Source organism: Oncorhynchus tshawytscha, linkage group LG26 (assembly GCF_018296145.1).
Source record: "Oncorhynchus tshawytscha isolate Ot180627B linkage group LG26, Otsh_v2.0, whole genome shotgun sequence".
NCBI classification, from domain to species: domain Eukaryota; kingdom Metazoa; phylum Chordata; class Actinopteri; order Salmoniformes; family Salmonidae; genus Oncorhynchus; species Oncorhynchus tshawytscha.
In genome coordinates, this window is record NC_056454.1 from 30,392,974 (window position 1) to 30,408,946 (window position 15,973).

The 15,973-nt window shown below is 46.5% G+C and overlaps 1 protein-coding gene across 3 annotated transcripts in view; it reads right to left on the reverse strand.

The window, feature by feature from the left end:
• The window catches only part of LOC112225510 (A-kinase anchor protein 11), a 24,188-nt gene extending 9,397 nt beyond the window's left edge, over positions 1-14,791 (reverse strand). Inside the window, exons 1-11 of one of the 3 annotated variants that reach the window (XM_024389534.2) lie at positions 14,383-14,791; positions 11,500-11,599; positions 11,250-11,360; positions 11,114-11,167; positions 10,523-10,654; positions 9,552-9,810; positions 5,736-9,412; positions 5,410-5,580; positions 4,987-5,306; positions 4,428-4,574; positions 1,435-1,518 (exon numbers count right to left, since the gene is read on the reverse strand). In XM_024389534.2, the coding sequence (XP_024245302.1) occupies positions 1,435-1,518; positions 4,428-4,574; positions 4,987-5,306; positions 5,410-5,580; positions 5,736-9,412; positions 9,552-9,810; positions 10,523-10,654; positions 11,114-11,167; positions 11,250-11,360; positions 11,500-11,562 (5,018 nt within the window). In that variant the 5' untranslated portion in view covers positions 11,563-11,599; positions 14,383-14,791. Of the gene's footprint in view, positions 1-1,434; positions 1,519-4,427; positions 4,575-4,986; positions 5,307-5,409; positions 5,581-5,735; positions 9,413-9,551; positions 9,814-10,522; positions 10,655-11,113; positions 11,168-11,249; positions 11,361-11,499; positions 11,600-14,382 lie in introns of all 3 variants that reach the window. The other 2 variants (XM_024389533.2, XM_024389535.2) reach the window with 2 other exon arrangements.
• Between the last annotated feature and the right edge of the window lie 1,182 nt (positions 14,792-15,973).

Genomic DNA, 15,973 nt, shown 5'->3' on the forward strand with positions numbered 1-15,973 from the left:
CCTTATTCAACATGTCAGAGGCATGTTTGTTCTACATAGCATATTTCTATCTGAACTTTCCAAAACATTGCATCCTGCTGAACGCGCCCCAGGTTGTTCGCTATAGCCAGCTAATAAGGTAACTTGACTGAACAAGGGGTAGCCTAAACCAATGGTGAACGGTCCGGTCCGCAAGTAGCTAAGTTTTAAAACAGCCCGAGATATGCTTTATGAATATAAGACCGCCAATGGATGATAGAAAGAAAAAAACATTGCGGCTGTATTACAGGTAATATCATTTGAAGAGTAATGGCTAGAATCAAGCTGTTTTTTCTGAGGAAAAGAGGGAGACTTGGCAAGTACGTTGTCTACAGAACCTGGCTATGAAATACAGCGGGTTGAGCGAGACTTTTCTATCCTGAAGGGAGAGAAAAATATACCTGGCATGTTAATTTAAACTAAAGGCTGCTATTGTTTTTAACTTCTTAAAGCAGCTTGTGTTTCTTAAACCAGGCAAAGGGTATCTAACTAGAACATTGGTGGTGACTGGTTCGCTACGGGGAAGCAAGACAGTCGCCTGCGCGATGTGTATAATTGGAAGGCGGAGCCTGTCTGCCCACACTCATTGCTTGCTCCCCTGCAGCTCACCAGCTGATATAGGCTAGGATGTGTGCCGTATCCTTCCCACTGTTTTGTCGAGAACTACGTGCTCTACAAAACACTCTTGTCCAGTCCACGTAGTATTCAGATTTTACTCAGAGAAAATGTTGTCTCGTCTCATTTTAATCAACTCAAATAAAAAATCATTTACGTTTAGTGGTAGTTTTTCTGGGTCTATTTAGTCAGTTATAGTCTCGTCAATTGCCAGTGAAAATAGGTGTTTGACGAATATTTTATTCCCTATATTTGTTGACGATTAACACTGATCTGTTGTCATCACACTCAGCCATGCAGCATGCAGGCAGACAAGCAGCCAGCCAGACAGGCAGACAGAGAAACCTGCTTCAATCCTTCCCACACTCACTTTAGAACATGCAGCAGGTTCACACACACACTGATTCCATTGACTAGGCTAATTCCACTTGTGTGCCGACATAGTGGCGAAGAACACACTGACAAAGACATTCTCTGTCCTCAATGGTTATCAAGAGGGATCTGTAGAGGGTAGAAGCTGTTGTCTCATACAGTCACATTCTACAGTGTTGCTGATCACAGCTCTGACATCATGCAATGATTAGGGGGCGTAGGTAGAAGTTGACCCTAACCACTGACACAGGATCACATTATGTAATGGTTTTCTAATGGTAAAGGTTAGGATTGAGGGATAGGATCTGATCTTACATCTGTGGTTGAGGGCAACTTCAACCTGCACCTATGTGGGAGTTAGCAGTCAGCATTATAGCAGTGTTAGATGTGTGTGTGTGCGTGCGTGCGTGTATGCATGTATGGACCGACCTGTCGGAAGGAGAGAAGGACAGGTGCTCCTCATACATCTCTCCCTCTAACCCCAGGCTGCTCCAACTACTGCTGTTCCCATTGCTGCAAGAGACAAGACCATTGCTCAACACTGGTAACATACACACACTGATCATAACCCTGTCCATTACCCTAATCCTAGCAATGACACTAACCCTGAACCGACAAACCCTAACCAGCTCCAACTAACCCTAACCAGCTCCAACTAACCCTAACCAGCTCCAACTAACCCTAAACTGCTCCAACTAACCCTAACCAGCTCCAACTAACCCTAAACTGCTCCAACTAAACCTAACCTGCTCCAACTAACCCTAACCTGCTCCAACTAACCCTAACCTGCTCCAACTAACCCTAACCTGCTCCAACTAACCCTAACCTGCTCCAACTAAACCTAACCTGCTCCAACTAACCCTAACCTGCTCCAACTAACCCTAACCTGCTCCAACTAACCCTAACCTGCTCCAACTAACCCTAACCTGCTCCAACTAACCCTAACCTGCTCCAACTAACCCTAACCTGCTCCAACTAACCCTAACCTGCTCCAACTACTGCTGTTCCCATTGCTGCTGGGGAGACAACCGTTCAACAATGGGCACACACACAGTCTTAGGCATGGGAATCACTTCGGTCAAGCAGGTTCATAAGAGACCTGGTTGATCTTTCTTACCTGACAGCAACAACTGCTTTAAAGCATTACATGATCCATCTCAATGTGAGGCTCATACAATAGTTTTGGTCCTGAAAAAACACTCAAAGCAATAACTGATGACAGCCCAATTATGTTAGATGAGATCACTGCATACTAGTCTTCACTTGTGAATTCCACTGGGACATCCAGCTGGCAGCATCACAACACACTGTAGATCCGACAAGGCCCTTGAGCTAGGCACTTAACCCTAATTTGCTCCAGGGGCACAGTACTACTATGGCTGACCCTGTAAAACAACACTTTTCACTGCACTTATCAAACTAAATTGTATTAGTCACATGTGCTGAATGCAACAGGTGTAGACCAGCGTAGCCTAGTGGTTAGAGCATTGGACTAGTAACCCAAAGGTTGTAAGTTCAAATCCCAGAGCTGACAAGGTACAAATCTGTCGTTCTGCCCCTGAACAAGGCAGTTAACCCACTATTCCTAGGCCGTCATTGAAAATAAGAATTTGTTCTTAAATGACTTGCCTAGTTAAATAAAGGTTAAAAAAAAATTGGGGGTGAAATGCTTACTTACAAGCCCTTAATTAACCAACAATGCAGTTAAAAAAAATAAGAATAAGAAATAAAAGTAACAAGCAATTAAAGACCAGCAGTAAAATAACAATAGTGAGACTATATACAGGAGGCACTGGTATAGAGTTAATGTGCACTGGTTAGTCGAGGTACCTAGCAGACAATATGTATTTTTTTGTTTAGTTAAATTAGCCCTGATTATCAGGCTGGCTGGAACCTGCACACTGCGCACTCTGGTATGTAAAGAATGATGAGGAGACCTAAAAATAGCTCCACCAACTAGTTAAATGATGACCTGAGCTAAAATACTGTCTCCGTAGCTGTGGTTTATGAAAGTGGTATGCTGAGAGATTGTTAAGTCAATCAGTTCTTCTAGGGTTTGAAAACCTTTACAATGGAGCCTTTCCCTTCCTGAGTTATCTAGTTTATTTGTTGACAGTTGGGAGACAGTTGGGAAAGTATTTTGAAGGGAGAGAGAGAAGCTAATGAATAACAAATGGTGGAAGGACTTTGTTCTTGTGGAAAGGGCCTGAGGCAGAGAGAGAGAGAGAGAGAAAGGCCGCTACAGACACACCTTAAAAAAATATTATCATACCTTCAAAATAACTATCTGTTCTCCTCACACATTCTCCCATTCAGTATCTGGGGAGATACATGTTGACTGGGTCTGCTTCCATAGAGATATCAGGCTGAGCCAGGGAACGTCAATAACTCTCCTCCAACCGTGAGACTGGGTGAGACCACGTCACTCTCAGAGCATTACATCAGATTCACTAACAGACCAGTATGTGTGTGTGTTTCTATCATAAAGGAAAAGCCATTTATCACTTAAAAGTGATATATTATCCTTATGATGCATTAACTCAAACAATCTCAGCAGAACTTGGCATTAATCAGCTATTTAAATTATATAACATTTGAGAGAATATATGTAATGTAATATTTGCTCAAATCAGAGATAATTGTTTCTCGGCAGCAGAAGGTCCTACAGGTTCCCAAACTATACATTCTGCTGATGACCTCACATCATCCAGCAGCCATCCGACAGACAGCATGGAGAAACCAGTCTTGTACTGATCTCAACTCAGTCTCACAGCATCAAACCAGCTAATCCCCAATCACCACAGTCACCTTAAAATGCCATGGGAATTGCCATTTGACCTCTTGATTGAAAAATACATCTATTTCTCATTGGCAGTGCAGCCAAAGCAGTGATGACTGAATTTGCCTTTATTAGTTTCAGCATTAATTGAAGTCTAGGCTGAATGCCACAACCCTGGTCTAAAGCTCTACTCACTTATATATCAATCCATCTGTGGACATTGAACATGGGTTAGTCCTTCGCTGGTGTGAAAGAGTGAGACAGAAAACAGTACTCAAAGACATTAAAGTAGTGTTTCAAGAGGTGAATCATTAATCAACTAATCTAGATTAGATCTCTCTAATGTAGCCTTCAGAGTAGAGGTCGACCGATTAATCGGAATGGCCGGCTAAATTGATTTTATTGATGTATTATATTAAGTTAAAATAAGTGTTCATTCAGTATTGTTGTAATTGTCATTATTACAAATAAATAAATAAAAATGGGCTGATTAAATCGGTATCGGCTTTTTTTGGTCCTCCAATAAAATCGGTATTGGTATCGGCGTTGAAAAAAATCATAATCGGTCGACCTCTACTTCAGAGAAACTAAAAGAACAGAGCAGATTAGTTTGAGACTACATGATGTTCTGTGTGTTCCCTACCTGTCGCTGAGGTGCAGGAAGCTGCTGGTCTCGTCGGGGTGCTCGTCCTCAAAGCTAAGGTTGGACCAGCTGCCCAGACTGTCATCTCCCACACTCAGACTGAGCTGCTGGGACACCGTGGACTCTGTGGCCTCCCTGCCTGGAGAGCTACCACAGGACATGGAGAAAGGGAACCAGACACAAGAATAAAGATACAGAATCTTTATACAGAGACATACAGTTCGTAATCCTATCAACATTAGGGACTGAGAGAACTAGTTAGTAATCAAGATGGTGGACCTCTTCTTGGCTCCTTTACTATTGTTGTGTAATCTGGTCAAGTACAAAATTGCGAAAATTATGGACTCTTCAATTAATTGCCCAAGATGGTGCGTCACAAGAATTAGTCAAAGCCTTACATATTACTAAGCATCATGGTTAACCATAAGGAAATCCATGTGAACAGTCATGGAATCTTATGGGTCTTGACTCACCATGTGGTTGCTCTCTAGAACATTAAGGCTCATCACAGATTGGTGGTGTTGTGTCTTACACAGACTTTGCCACAATATATTTGTACCTGAGGTTGGCAGTCTGGCATGCGTTGGACAGCGCGGACGTCATGATCTCTGCGGTCAGACTCTCGGCAAAGCTTTGCCCGTCGTGTCCGATCCCGCTGTCAGCATTCAGGCTGGTGTTGCTCAGCTCTCGTTTCGCCCCCTCCATTGCCGTAGTGACGATCTCCTCTGCGAACACTGCCCTGCGGTCCAGATCGATGTGGATCTCAGGGATCTCCAGGCCACACACCCCCACCTCCCCGTCTGGCCTCCTCCTCTGGCCTGCTCCTGCCCCAAGGATGTACTGCCTGCTAGGCCACGAGCAGAACGGACACTCGATGACCTGTAATAACAAACATGAATACTCAAGAACTGTATATAAAAAAATGAGTGGGTGATAGACCATAAGTAATCCATCAGAAAAAAAATGGCTGAAACTTCTTGACCTGGCAGTATAGGCAGGTTGTCTCCCCCAGCACAGAGCCCACTGCTCCTCCCTCAGACGGTCTCTCAGAGTGGGCTTGTCTGTCTTGACCCTGTTGGGCTGGGTGTCCGGCCGTGGCCAGGCCCATCTCCAGCGTGTCGTCCACTATCTTCCTGGCATAGTGTTCCATGACCTGCAGAGACAAATGCTGGGAATTGGAGAAAGCTGAAGTCTAATGCTACAATGCAATGATGATAACATGAATCAGACTGCTGTTAAATCAATGTGTATATGTTTTAACAGTATCTTTCCCTACTCAAATAAAATGATGAACTAAACCAAACTTACCTGCATGACTCCACTGCTGTAGCCTCCGTCGTCCAGGCAGCCTGTGCTGTGGTACTGCCTGCCCTTTCCCTCGTTGGCCAGCAGGGGGCATGAAAAGGAGTTCCTGATCAGGTTCTCTGCCATGTCCTCCAGCTTGAATTTCTGACACAGACACGAGTCAGTCAGGGACTTGGGTAGTCGGTCTGACGACACACAGAGTTTGCGTGTGACATCACAGGTGATGTTGTACGCCAACGACTCTGCGAAGTTCACCAGCTCCATGTACTCCCTCTGGCTCCCATCATCAGAGTCGCTGGAAGGAGATCCCACTCTCCCTGCTTCGTCCCTGGGTACAGACAGCTCAGCGTTGGGCCCCCTGCAGCCATCCTGGTGGAGCCTCCTGGAGGAGTGGTGCCTGGAGGAGGAGGGTCTCTTCTTCATGTTGCGGGCAGCATGGGCCAGGCCCAGTTTGATGGAGCGATAGGCCAGACGGCTGGCATACTGATCCAGGACCAGCTCCCTGCTGCCTCCCTCTTTCTTCAGCAGCCTGATGAGGTAGCCAGCATACTCATCTGTCACACTTTCACAGCTGGGGTAGTCAGAGGACAGGCCAGAGCTGGCAGTAGATGTGGAAATTGACGGGTGGAGGACAGAGGAAAGGAGGTCACCAGACCACTGTTCAGCCAGATGACCCACTCTGCAGCCCCTGCTGTGTTCACTGGGCTGGAGTTGGTTGTGGTGGTGAGGGCATTCCCCTGACCAGTCCTGGCTGGCTCGTTTGACTGATATTTGACGACACTGTCCTGACCCCATTATCCTCTTCACGTCACTGATCACCTCTCCCGCGACCTCGCCAGCGTAGATCCACAGCGTGTTCAGGGTCTGCTCCGAGAACTGGGCCACGCTGTCTCTTCTCTCCGCCACCGTCCTACTACCTCTATCCTCCACTCCTCCCAGAGTGTCCATCTCTGTCGCCATGGAGACGATGTGGCACGCCAGGCGCTCTGCATAATAGAGGGCTCCCTTGTCGGCCATCTTGTGTCCTCCAACAAATAGGTTGAGTTCTGGCTGCAGACAGTTTCCTGTCTCGGTTCCAGAGTTAAGCCCCTCTACTCCACCCTCCTCTTCCTCATTCACGTCTGCCTCCTCAGACAGAGACCTCATCAGTTTGAGCATGAAGTCAGCCTTGTCCATCTCAGAGGGAGACTCTTTGGGCTCAGGCCCTGGCTGGTAGTGTGGGGTGGATGGAGGGGTGGCGGGAGAGAACTCCTTGGCCAGTTTGCCTTTCAGCTTCTTGGAGAACTGCTTGATCTGCTTCTCCTGGGACACCTTGTTGGGATGCTGGGGGGTGGAGGGGGGCGTACCAGGGGTCCCGCTGGACTTGCAACCAGTGCCGGGAACCATCTCCTCACCGGAGGCCATCTTCCTGCCTTCCCGGCTGTCCATCTCCAACCCTGGAATCTCTAGAGTGTCCTTCATCATCACAGGCCAGGTCTCTGAGACAGCTCTGCTGGTCCTGGAGCCTGACTCACAGGTCACTCTCCCTGGGTTCTGAGAATGAGGGTGGAGAGAGGAGTGGGAGGTATGGTCAGTGACAGTACCCTCCTGTCTGGATGGAGGTCCCCGACCAACAATGGCTTTAGAAAGGAAGTCAGCACAGTCCTCCACCTTCTTCTTCATCTTTGTGGCAGTCATCAGCTCACATGCTTCACTCACTATCATATCCACCATGTTGCCAGAGAAGTTGTGAAAGGGGGTCTTTGGCAGCAGGTCAGTCTGTGTGGCAGCAGTAGCATCAGAGGCGGCTGTGGTCACCATTCTGCTCTCTGAGCTGCAGCTCCTCTTGGGGCTTGTCTGGGCCAGGCTGATCTTACACTGGCAGATCTCTTCTGAGTCGTGGAAGAGGGCCTGGCCTGCCTGGGGGACAGGTACACAGCTGGCCATCCCAGACACACAGAACAGAGCCTTCTTCACAGTACAGCCATCCTCCCCTGATGGACCTGGGCCTTCCTCGGCAGGGTTAGGCTGGTGGTCAGCAGCAGTACCGCAGGTAGTGTGTGTTTCGTCAATGCTGACGTTGAATATGTTGTCCAGAGAGACACTGATGGCTGCTTGGGTGGTGAAGGCCACGTCAGCCTGGGACAGTTCGATGAAGGCCTCCTGGAGGACAGACTCAGAGAGGTCCGAGGCATAGGAGGACACCACCTCCTCATCGTCCTCCTCCCCCACGCTGAAGGACCAGTCACTGGGGGTGAGGGGGGTGGAGGGGTGGGAGAACTGACACACTTCCATCATCCCCTCATACACTAGTTCCTCCGCCAGGTCGGCGGCAAACTGAGTCACGGTGCTGTTGAACATCTGCTTCTTCAAGGTCAGGAAGTCCTTCAGAGCGCCCGACACTGCCTCTCCCACCAGGAACCCAGCCAGTCCGTTGATGGCCCGTTCCTTCAGGACGTAGGCGCGGCGCATGCCGATCTCCTGGAAGGCCATCTGGAAGACAGACGAGGTGAGTCTGGCAGCCAGGTGGCAGAGGGTGGTGGTGCAAGAGGACACTCCCTTCTGCAGGTCTCTCAGAGCGCTGCCCAGACTCATCTCTACCAAGTCTGTAGCGAACCTCTGGATGCCGTCCTTCAGAGACTGGGGCTTCTGCTGCAGCTTGGAGACAGTCACCGTCTCCTGGATCTCAGACAGCTTCATGACGTGTCCAGACTGGTTCTGGAACTCCTTGTGACAGACACAGCTCAGGTTCTTGTTGTCGTTGAGGTCCACGGGAGACTGGTATCCACACACAGAGCCCAGGATCTCCTTGGACAGACTGCTGGCAAAGTCTGAGTAAGTCTTGTAGAGGGAACACAGGTCCTGGGGTTTCTTTAGCTCTGACTCATCTCCTCCATCTCCCTCTGTCTTCCAGAAGTAATCCAGAGCTCCATCTCCGAGTGGGCTGAAGGCTGAGGAGCTAACGGGGCTAAACAGAGGACCTCCACCTTCCTCACAGGAGGTCCAGGCCGGCCGGGGGGAGTCAGGGGATCCATACGGAGAGCCAAGGGGGAGGGGACTTCTGAGTGGGGTGGGCTTCTTCACATTCGCAGGGAGGGTGCGCTGGTCAAACCGGTGAGGGTTCATGGTGGAACAGCTTCGGGACACTTTCTTGGACCCTGACTTGCCAGTACCAGAGTACTTCTTCTTCTGGTCTGGGCCGGTAATGATAACAGAGGAAGTCGGGTCTAAAGGCAAGGTGAGTGTACAGCTCTCTGAGCTCAGCTCGTCTAGGTCGTCAAACTGGTCAAAGCTGTCGAAGAACTCGCTGACCTCAGAGTCAGAGTCCTCCACCCTGTCCGTCGGCCCCCCGGGGATCTGAGGGATGTCCAGTGTCGCTTTGAGACTTTTCTGGTAGCCAACCTCATCTAGGAAGATGATTGGACTAGGGCTGGACCCGTCCGACTCCTCTGATTCGCTGACAGGACGTGTGGGGGAGGGGAGCCGGGCTCTAGGGCTGCAGAGGGTCCACTGGGAATCTGCCCTTCTGGAGCACTGTACGGTAACGGACACCTCTGGAGGAGGCCTACGATTGGTTGAGGACATCCTGTGGGAAGAGCTGATTATGATCCTGGAGCCTGATAGGTCCTTGTCTCTCTTGTGGGCAGGGACTGTCTGGGAGGCTACATCACGGTGGTTTCCATGGAGATAAGAGTCATCGGCTAGGGAGAGAGGGAGATAGAGAGTGGAGGGGTAAATGTTTCGGTCTAAAATGTACTTAACACTTAAGGTTACGCAATAATAAGTGAACACATCATGCTCTATTGAACGTTCATCTACATAGAGCTGTGATGAACCTACCGTTGTTATTCTCTCCAGTGGCCTCCTCTTCTAGGTGTTCCAGAGCGGTGACAAAGTCATCTTCGATGGAAGACACAGACTGGTTGGTGTCATCGTCCTCGGGCTGGCAGGGTTCTGCCGTGCCCCTGTGGAGGGCCTGGAGCTCCAGGGCATAACGGACCCCCGCAGCATAACGCCCCAGCAGGCCCACCAACACACCAACAATGGCCTGACTCGGGCTGGAGCTGTGCCTTACAACACACACCGCCTTTATCGAGCACTGCTGCAGAGGATAGAGAAGAAACAGTCAGAGTTTGCTGGCTGCCTGGTACAGTAGTTTATTCTTACTGCCAACGGACAATTAGCTCTTTGAGGAATAAAAAACTAGGTCTGCAGACTGTCAGCGCCTGCCAAGACACGGTAATCATCGGAGAGTCTTTGGCTTTGGAAACTCACAGGAATTCACGCAAGAGTTCTCTTTCCTTCGGTCTGTGTCTTACAGAGAGAGGGGCTCTACTGGGACAGTCTTGTTATGTCTACATGTCTGATTGTGGTCTGATGTGTTGTTGTATATGCAGAATAGAACACTCAGCGTCACTTCTGTCTTGGCCACCGTGGGTAGAGGCTCAGTTTTAGTTGCACTGCCTGTCTGTATATCTGTATGTCACACACACTGTAACCACAATGCTGCAGAGCCAGACTGAACACTAGCACAGACACATGGGACCAGGCAGGACAATGTGGCAATCACTGGTGAGAAAACAAGCAAGCACACTATCCCAGAGATCTGTATACCTGGCTAGGTTCAACAGGGTGAAAACACAGAATCTCTCAGGCCTTTACAAGCAGCCTGAGTAAGGTCCTATGAATCAGCTTCAAACCTATATTGAACTCTTATTTACCTGTGAAATACTGTATTTCCTCTGAAGCAGTCTATAGACCTGAGAAACACACATTAGACACTATTAGACACTTCCTCCTCTCATGTCTACCTGTGTAGTAGAGTCCCTCCTGTCGGCTGGTTTCCTGCTGTCCTTCAGCAGCAGCACCTCTTCGTTCCTCAGACTGGTAACGTGGGGAGACCTCAGGAGCTCCGCCAGGTCCCCTGGGAGAGACGACAGGGCCTGGGAACGAGGACAGAACATCACACAAATAATACGTTAATAACGAATCACTTAAAGGGGCAATCAGCAGTTGCTACATCCATTTTTGGACTTAATTCATTAATTATATGTACCCATTGATTCTTGAAGAATATAACTTATAAATAAATGCCTCATGAGTTTAGTTCAACTGTCATACCCCATCAGAACCCAAAATATAAGCTTGTTTTACTCTAATATTTGTAAACAAAGTAAATGTAAACAAACATTATAGCTTCAAAACATGGTTCAAACTATCATTTTCATATCATGGATGGTCAGTCCTTGCATCCACAGCTGTCTATGAATCTGAGAATGGTTACATTTCTCCAGCCCCAACTCTCAAATTTTTACAGAAACGTTCTGTTATGCTTGTTTCTACTGCTGAGTGCCGCATTCATTGAACTACAAAAGAGTCAGAGCTGGTGCAGTACGTCTCACCTGTAGAGTTAGATCCTCCCCTTCAGAGAGGCCAGGCAAACACACAAAATTGATCTGAGGGAAGAAAAGGACAAGTCAGGGAAATCCTCAAAATCATGAAGTCATAATCAAAGCGTGTGTGTGTTGTGATATACACCTCAGTCAGGCGTGGTGTGTCTCTGGTCTGTAGCTCCAGTCCCATGCTGCACAGCTCCTTCCTGCTCCTCAGAAGGCTCTTCACACACTGAGGCCCACTGTCACGCACCGTCTACACCATACACACAATTAGAGGGTAGCTTAGGTTTCACACATGCACAACCTCACACACAGTACCAGGTTATCAACATTTAAATGAAATAAATCGATCAGTCAATTAATGAATCAGAATATGGCAGTCTGACACTAACCTCTTTCCTGATGGAGGCTCTGTTCCTGAGAGGAACTCCTCGGATACGGGCACAGGCGTCCATGGCAACAGAGGCTGGGTGTGGCGGACTAGCCACTCACCTGTAGAAGGAGAAAGAGGGGAAGGAGAGAGGTGGTAAAGAGGGAGAGATGTTATATTTAAAAATGTTATATAGTTCAATTCTGATTTACTGACAATTCTCAAAGAATAGAATGAAAAACAACAATCCTAGTCTATTGCAAGTACAGCTGCAAAGGGAGGGTATATTATTGGAAACTTTACAAGTTCACCAGTAAATTAACAGAATTTTGCTATCTTTCAAGGATTTTATGTAATCTATCACAAGAATATCAGAGGTATCTGTAATAATCTCCAGCCCCTTGTGGCCTTAGCACATGTAGAATCTACACTGAGTATACCAAACATTAGAAACACCTTCCTAGGAACACAGCCTCAATTCATCACGGCATGGACTCTACACGGTGTCGAAATCATTCTACAGTGATACTGGCCCATGATGACTCCAATGCGTTCCACAGTTGTGTTAAGTTGGCTGGATGTCCTTTGGGCGATGGACCATTCTTGATACACACGGGTAACTGTTGAGCGTGAAAAATCCAGCTGCGTTCTTTTGTCTTGCCCATTCACCCTCTGAACAGCACACACACAATCCATGTCCAAATTGTCTCAAGGCTTAAAAATCCGTCTTTAACCGGTCTCATCCCCTTCATCTAGAATGATTGAGGTGGGTTTAACAAATTACATCAATAAGGGATCATGGCTTTCACCTGGATTCACCTGGTCAGTCTATGTCATGGAAAGAGCAGGTGTTCTTAATGTTTTGTTCCTAATGTCTTTATACTAAACCCTCTTTGATAAGACTCAGTCTTCATCCACTCTCAACACAAACCCTAATCATAACAGGAAGTCAGCTGTAGAGGTCAAGAGGTTAGATGTACCACTGCACAACAACACAACCCCAGTCACCTCAGAAAGACAAACACTGGTGGAGATGAACTGAACTGATGCACTCAAGCAAACACTCAGATTAAGTTCAATAAATTCAGAAATCATAAAAGCAGATATTCTTCAATCAGGTTTCCAGCAGCCTTAGATGTTGGCCTAGTCACTCTGTCTGATGTCTTCCTTCAGGCTCCAAGCCAGCACGGACGATCAAACGGCCGTAGAGAGAACAGGGGTGTGGACCCGGAGTCTGAACACTAACCCAGGGCAGGAGAAACACACTTGGTAAGCATGAAAGAGCAGCTAAAGACAGCAAAAATATTTACAGTGAGCGAGGAAGAAAGTTTCCCAAGAAATGTGAGCTGTTCTTTGAGGTGCTGTCCAAAGCAGCTGGTTGAATCTGAGTCTAGACGGCCAGTCTTTGATAGGATGCCTGTCCTCTATGGGAACCAACCAGGGGAAATAATGAATACTCTCTTTCTCTTCCTCTGCTGTCCCAGGACCTCCTGGTCTCTTGGCTGCTTTGGTGGGGTTTTCAGAAACAACAACGCAAGCTGTTACCAGCTAACCTCAGCTATGTACTGACCCCAATGCTATGACCATAGAAATGCAGCTCGAACTAGGAAGTATAGTTTTGCGTGACTGCTACACAGCAGCAAACTGACAGGCCTCTGTCTCTACTACTGCAAGTTGTATTTTCTCTTGATGATGCTCAGTTCATGTGTCTTATACCATGGCATTTTAGAAACACTTTTTGTTTTTAAACATTTAGGCTTATAATCATACTCAAATCAGACTTTGCACAAGAAGTTAGTGCAGAGAATGTCAAACTATGGGGATATGGCAAAATAGAAATGACCTATACCACAGGTTCTTATGGTCTCTGTAAGCAGCTTGGCATGAATTGTGTAAGGGCTCAAAATAGGTCAGCCTTTGAGGCGTTGCAGCATGAATGTGTGACTATGTGGGCAGATGGGTAAACAGGAGGAAGAAATGCAGTAGCACACAGGAGTGAAACTACAGCTGAAAATTCAGATAACCTTTTTCAGTAAACCATACATCTTTACAACTAGGTAATACACAACACAAAAACAAACAATAAAAGATCTGACAAGGCCCGCAGTTGTTGTTGGTGTAGCTACATCATCATCTGCTGGGCTGATACTAGGAACAGCGTTCTATAGCCTACTGAAAATAGGGGGAGTGGTAGCTAGCTACTTTTGCTATCAATCTTTCACATTAGCTCGCTACTTGGGGGGGGTAATAGATTGCCATTGTAGGTGGTGACAGGCCTGTGTCGCCTCTGTATTATACACTAACGTTAGCTACCTTATGCGCTATGAAACCGTCCATAACCGCCTGTGTGGTTGACCACAACAAACATGCAAGCCAGCTGATCAAGCAACGAACTAACGTTAGAATTCGCTCCAGTTACGTTTTACTAGTAAACAACTTTCTAACTTCTCGTTCAGGAAAAACTGTAGCTATATAGCTTGCTAGGTAACTGCAAACACGTTTATGTTATGGCAGGCCATAATTTACGGCCAGTGTCGCATTTTCACAGAGGAAATGGAAATTATTATTTGATAGTCCCATTACCTGTGACATCCCACTATAGCAGTAGCGTAACATGTTGGTTTAGTATACTCTGTGCAAATCAATCACCTATCTTAGCTAACTAGCCAAATGTCAACAAGCTAGCGTAAGGGTATTGACTAGTTAGCTAGCTAGGCTAACTGTCAAACATTGTAGCTAGTTAGCAACGGACATTGTTCCACTGCACTGTCATTATGCTAGCTAGCTGGTGTGAACATATACAAAACAATTGTCCTCTCATGTCATTAAATAATGACTATACAATAATTTATCGTCAATTCACCACAAATATGGTCTTTCAACCTCCCACTCCTGTTATTCTCACCATTTAGCAAGTGTTGGACTAGAAGCGAGATGATATTCCACTGACTGACAGTTCATTCCATGAAAACAAGACTGATTCAGGCAGTAGTAATCACTCTCTGAGCTCTGCTTTCCCTCGGCGATGGAGAAGCACAGAGTAGTCGATTGCGTGATGTCATATCTAAGAAAAGATGCCATGCCAAGCAAAATTCCAGTCAAATAAAATGGCCTACATCAAGTACAGATTGTTTGTGAGGCCTGGGTGTCTTCAGCACTAAATTGGAAGTAGGCTGCCCCATTCATAGAGGCTAAACGCCTTTTGATAGTAGGCCTATCTTCTGACAAGGGGGTGTTAAGAGCCCCGATGCTTGCTGTGAACATTAACAGGCATCACGTGTTTCCCAATGGCCATATCTCCAAGTCACAGCGTTCGTTTATGGAAAAGTGACAGAAGACAAAGGCGACCACCTGTACTAATTAGCTATGTAGTGTGTTCCAAACACCTGACCTGTGTGTACGCGTAAATCACAGTCACACGACTTGGACGTTACATATTTGATGATTTGAGACTCAGCTTAATAGACAATAAAATGACTTTACTTTAAATTATTTGGCCAGGCTTTGTAGCACAGTCTCCGCGGGTTTACTCTCTAAGCAGCGTTAAAAATTCAACAGATTGGCTAGCGAAACGCAACCTCTGAATGGACCAGCAAACTGTCAATGCTGTAGAGTTACAGGATCCGGTGCACTGCAAAAATCAAATTGTAGGGAGAGGATGCATATAAATAAATATGCAGCTCAATTTAGAAGCGAACCAGCAAGGGGGCATCAAGCAATAATTAGTCTACTAGCAAAGGCCTACTGGTCTTTTGGAAGGCCTATGTCAAAATTGCTTGAAATGTATAATTTACGTATGAAGCTTGCATTTTAAATGTGTTTTTAAAATGTATTATTACTGTGGCAAAGAAGCACCATAGACGCGTCTCTCCACTTGCACTCTCCAAACTGCCGCCGGTGGAGAGCGCTTCTCTTTTCGAAATGTTTGCTGTTGCTTTCTCAATTTTAATTAAATGCAGTGGTGAAAATAACTTACGTAAACATACTTTAAAATACTACTTGATTAAGTAGTTTTTTGGGGTGTCTGTACTTTACTATTTATATTTTGACAACTTTTACTTCACTACATTCCTAAAGAAAATGATGTACTTTTTACTCCATATATTTTCCTTGACCACCAAATGTACTCGTTACACTTAGCAGGCCAGAAATGATCCAATTCACACTTATCAAGAGAACGTCTCTTGTTATCCCTACTGCTTCTGATCTGGCGACCCTACTGCTTCTGATCTGGCGACCCTACTGCTTCTGATCTGGCGACCCTACTGTCTCTGATCTGGCAACTCTACTGCCTCTGATCTGGCGTTTCTGAATGATGTCTGAGTGTTGGAGTGTGCCCCTGGCTACCCATACATTTCAAAAACACAAACAATTGTGCCAACTGGTTTGCTTAATATAAGGAATTTTAAATGATTTATACTTTAACTTTTGATACTTAAGTACATTTTTTAAATGACATTTACTTTTGATACTTAAGTATATTTCAAAGCAAATAC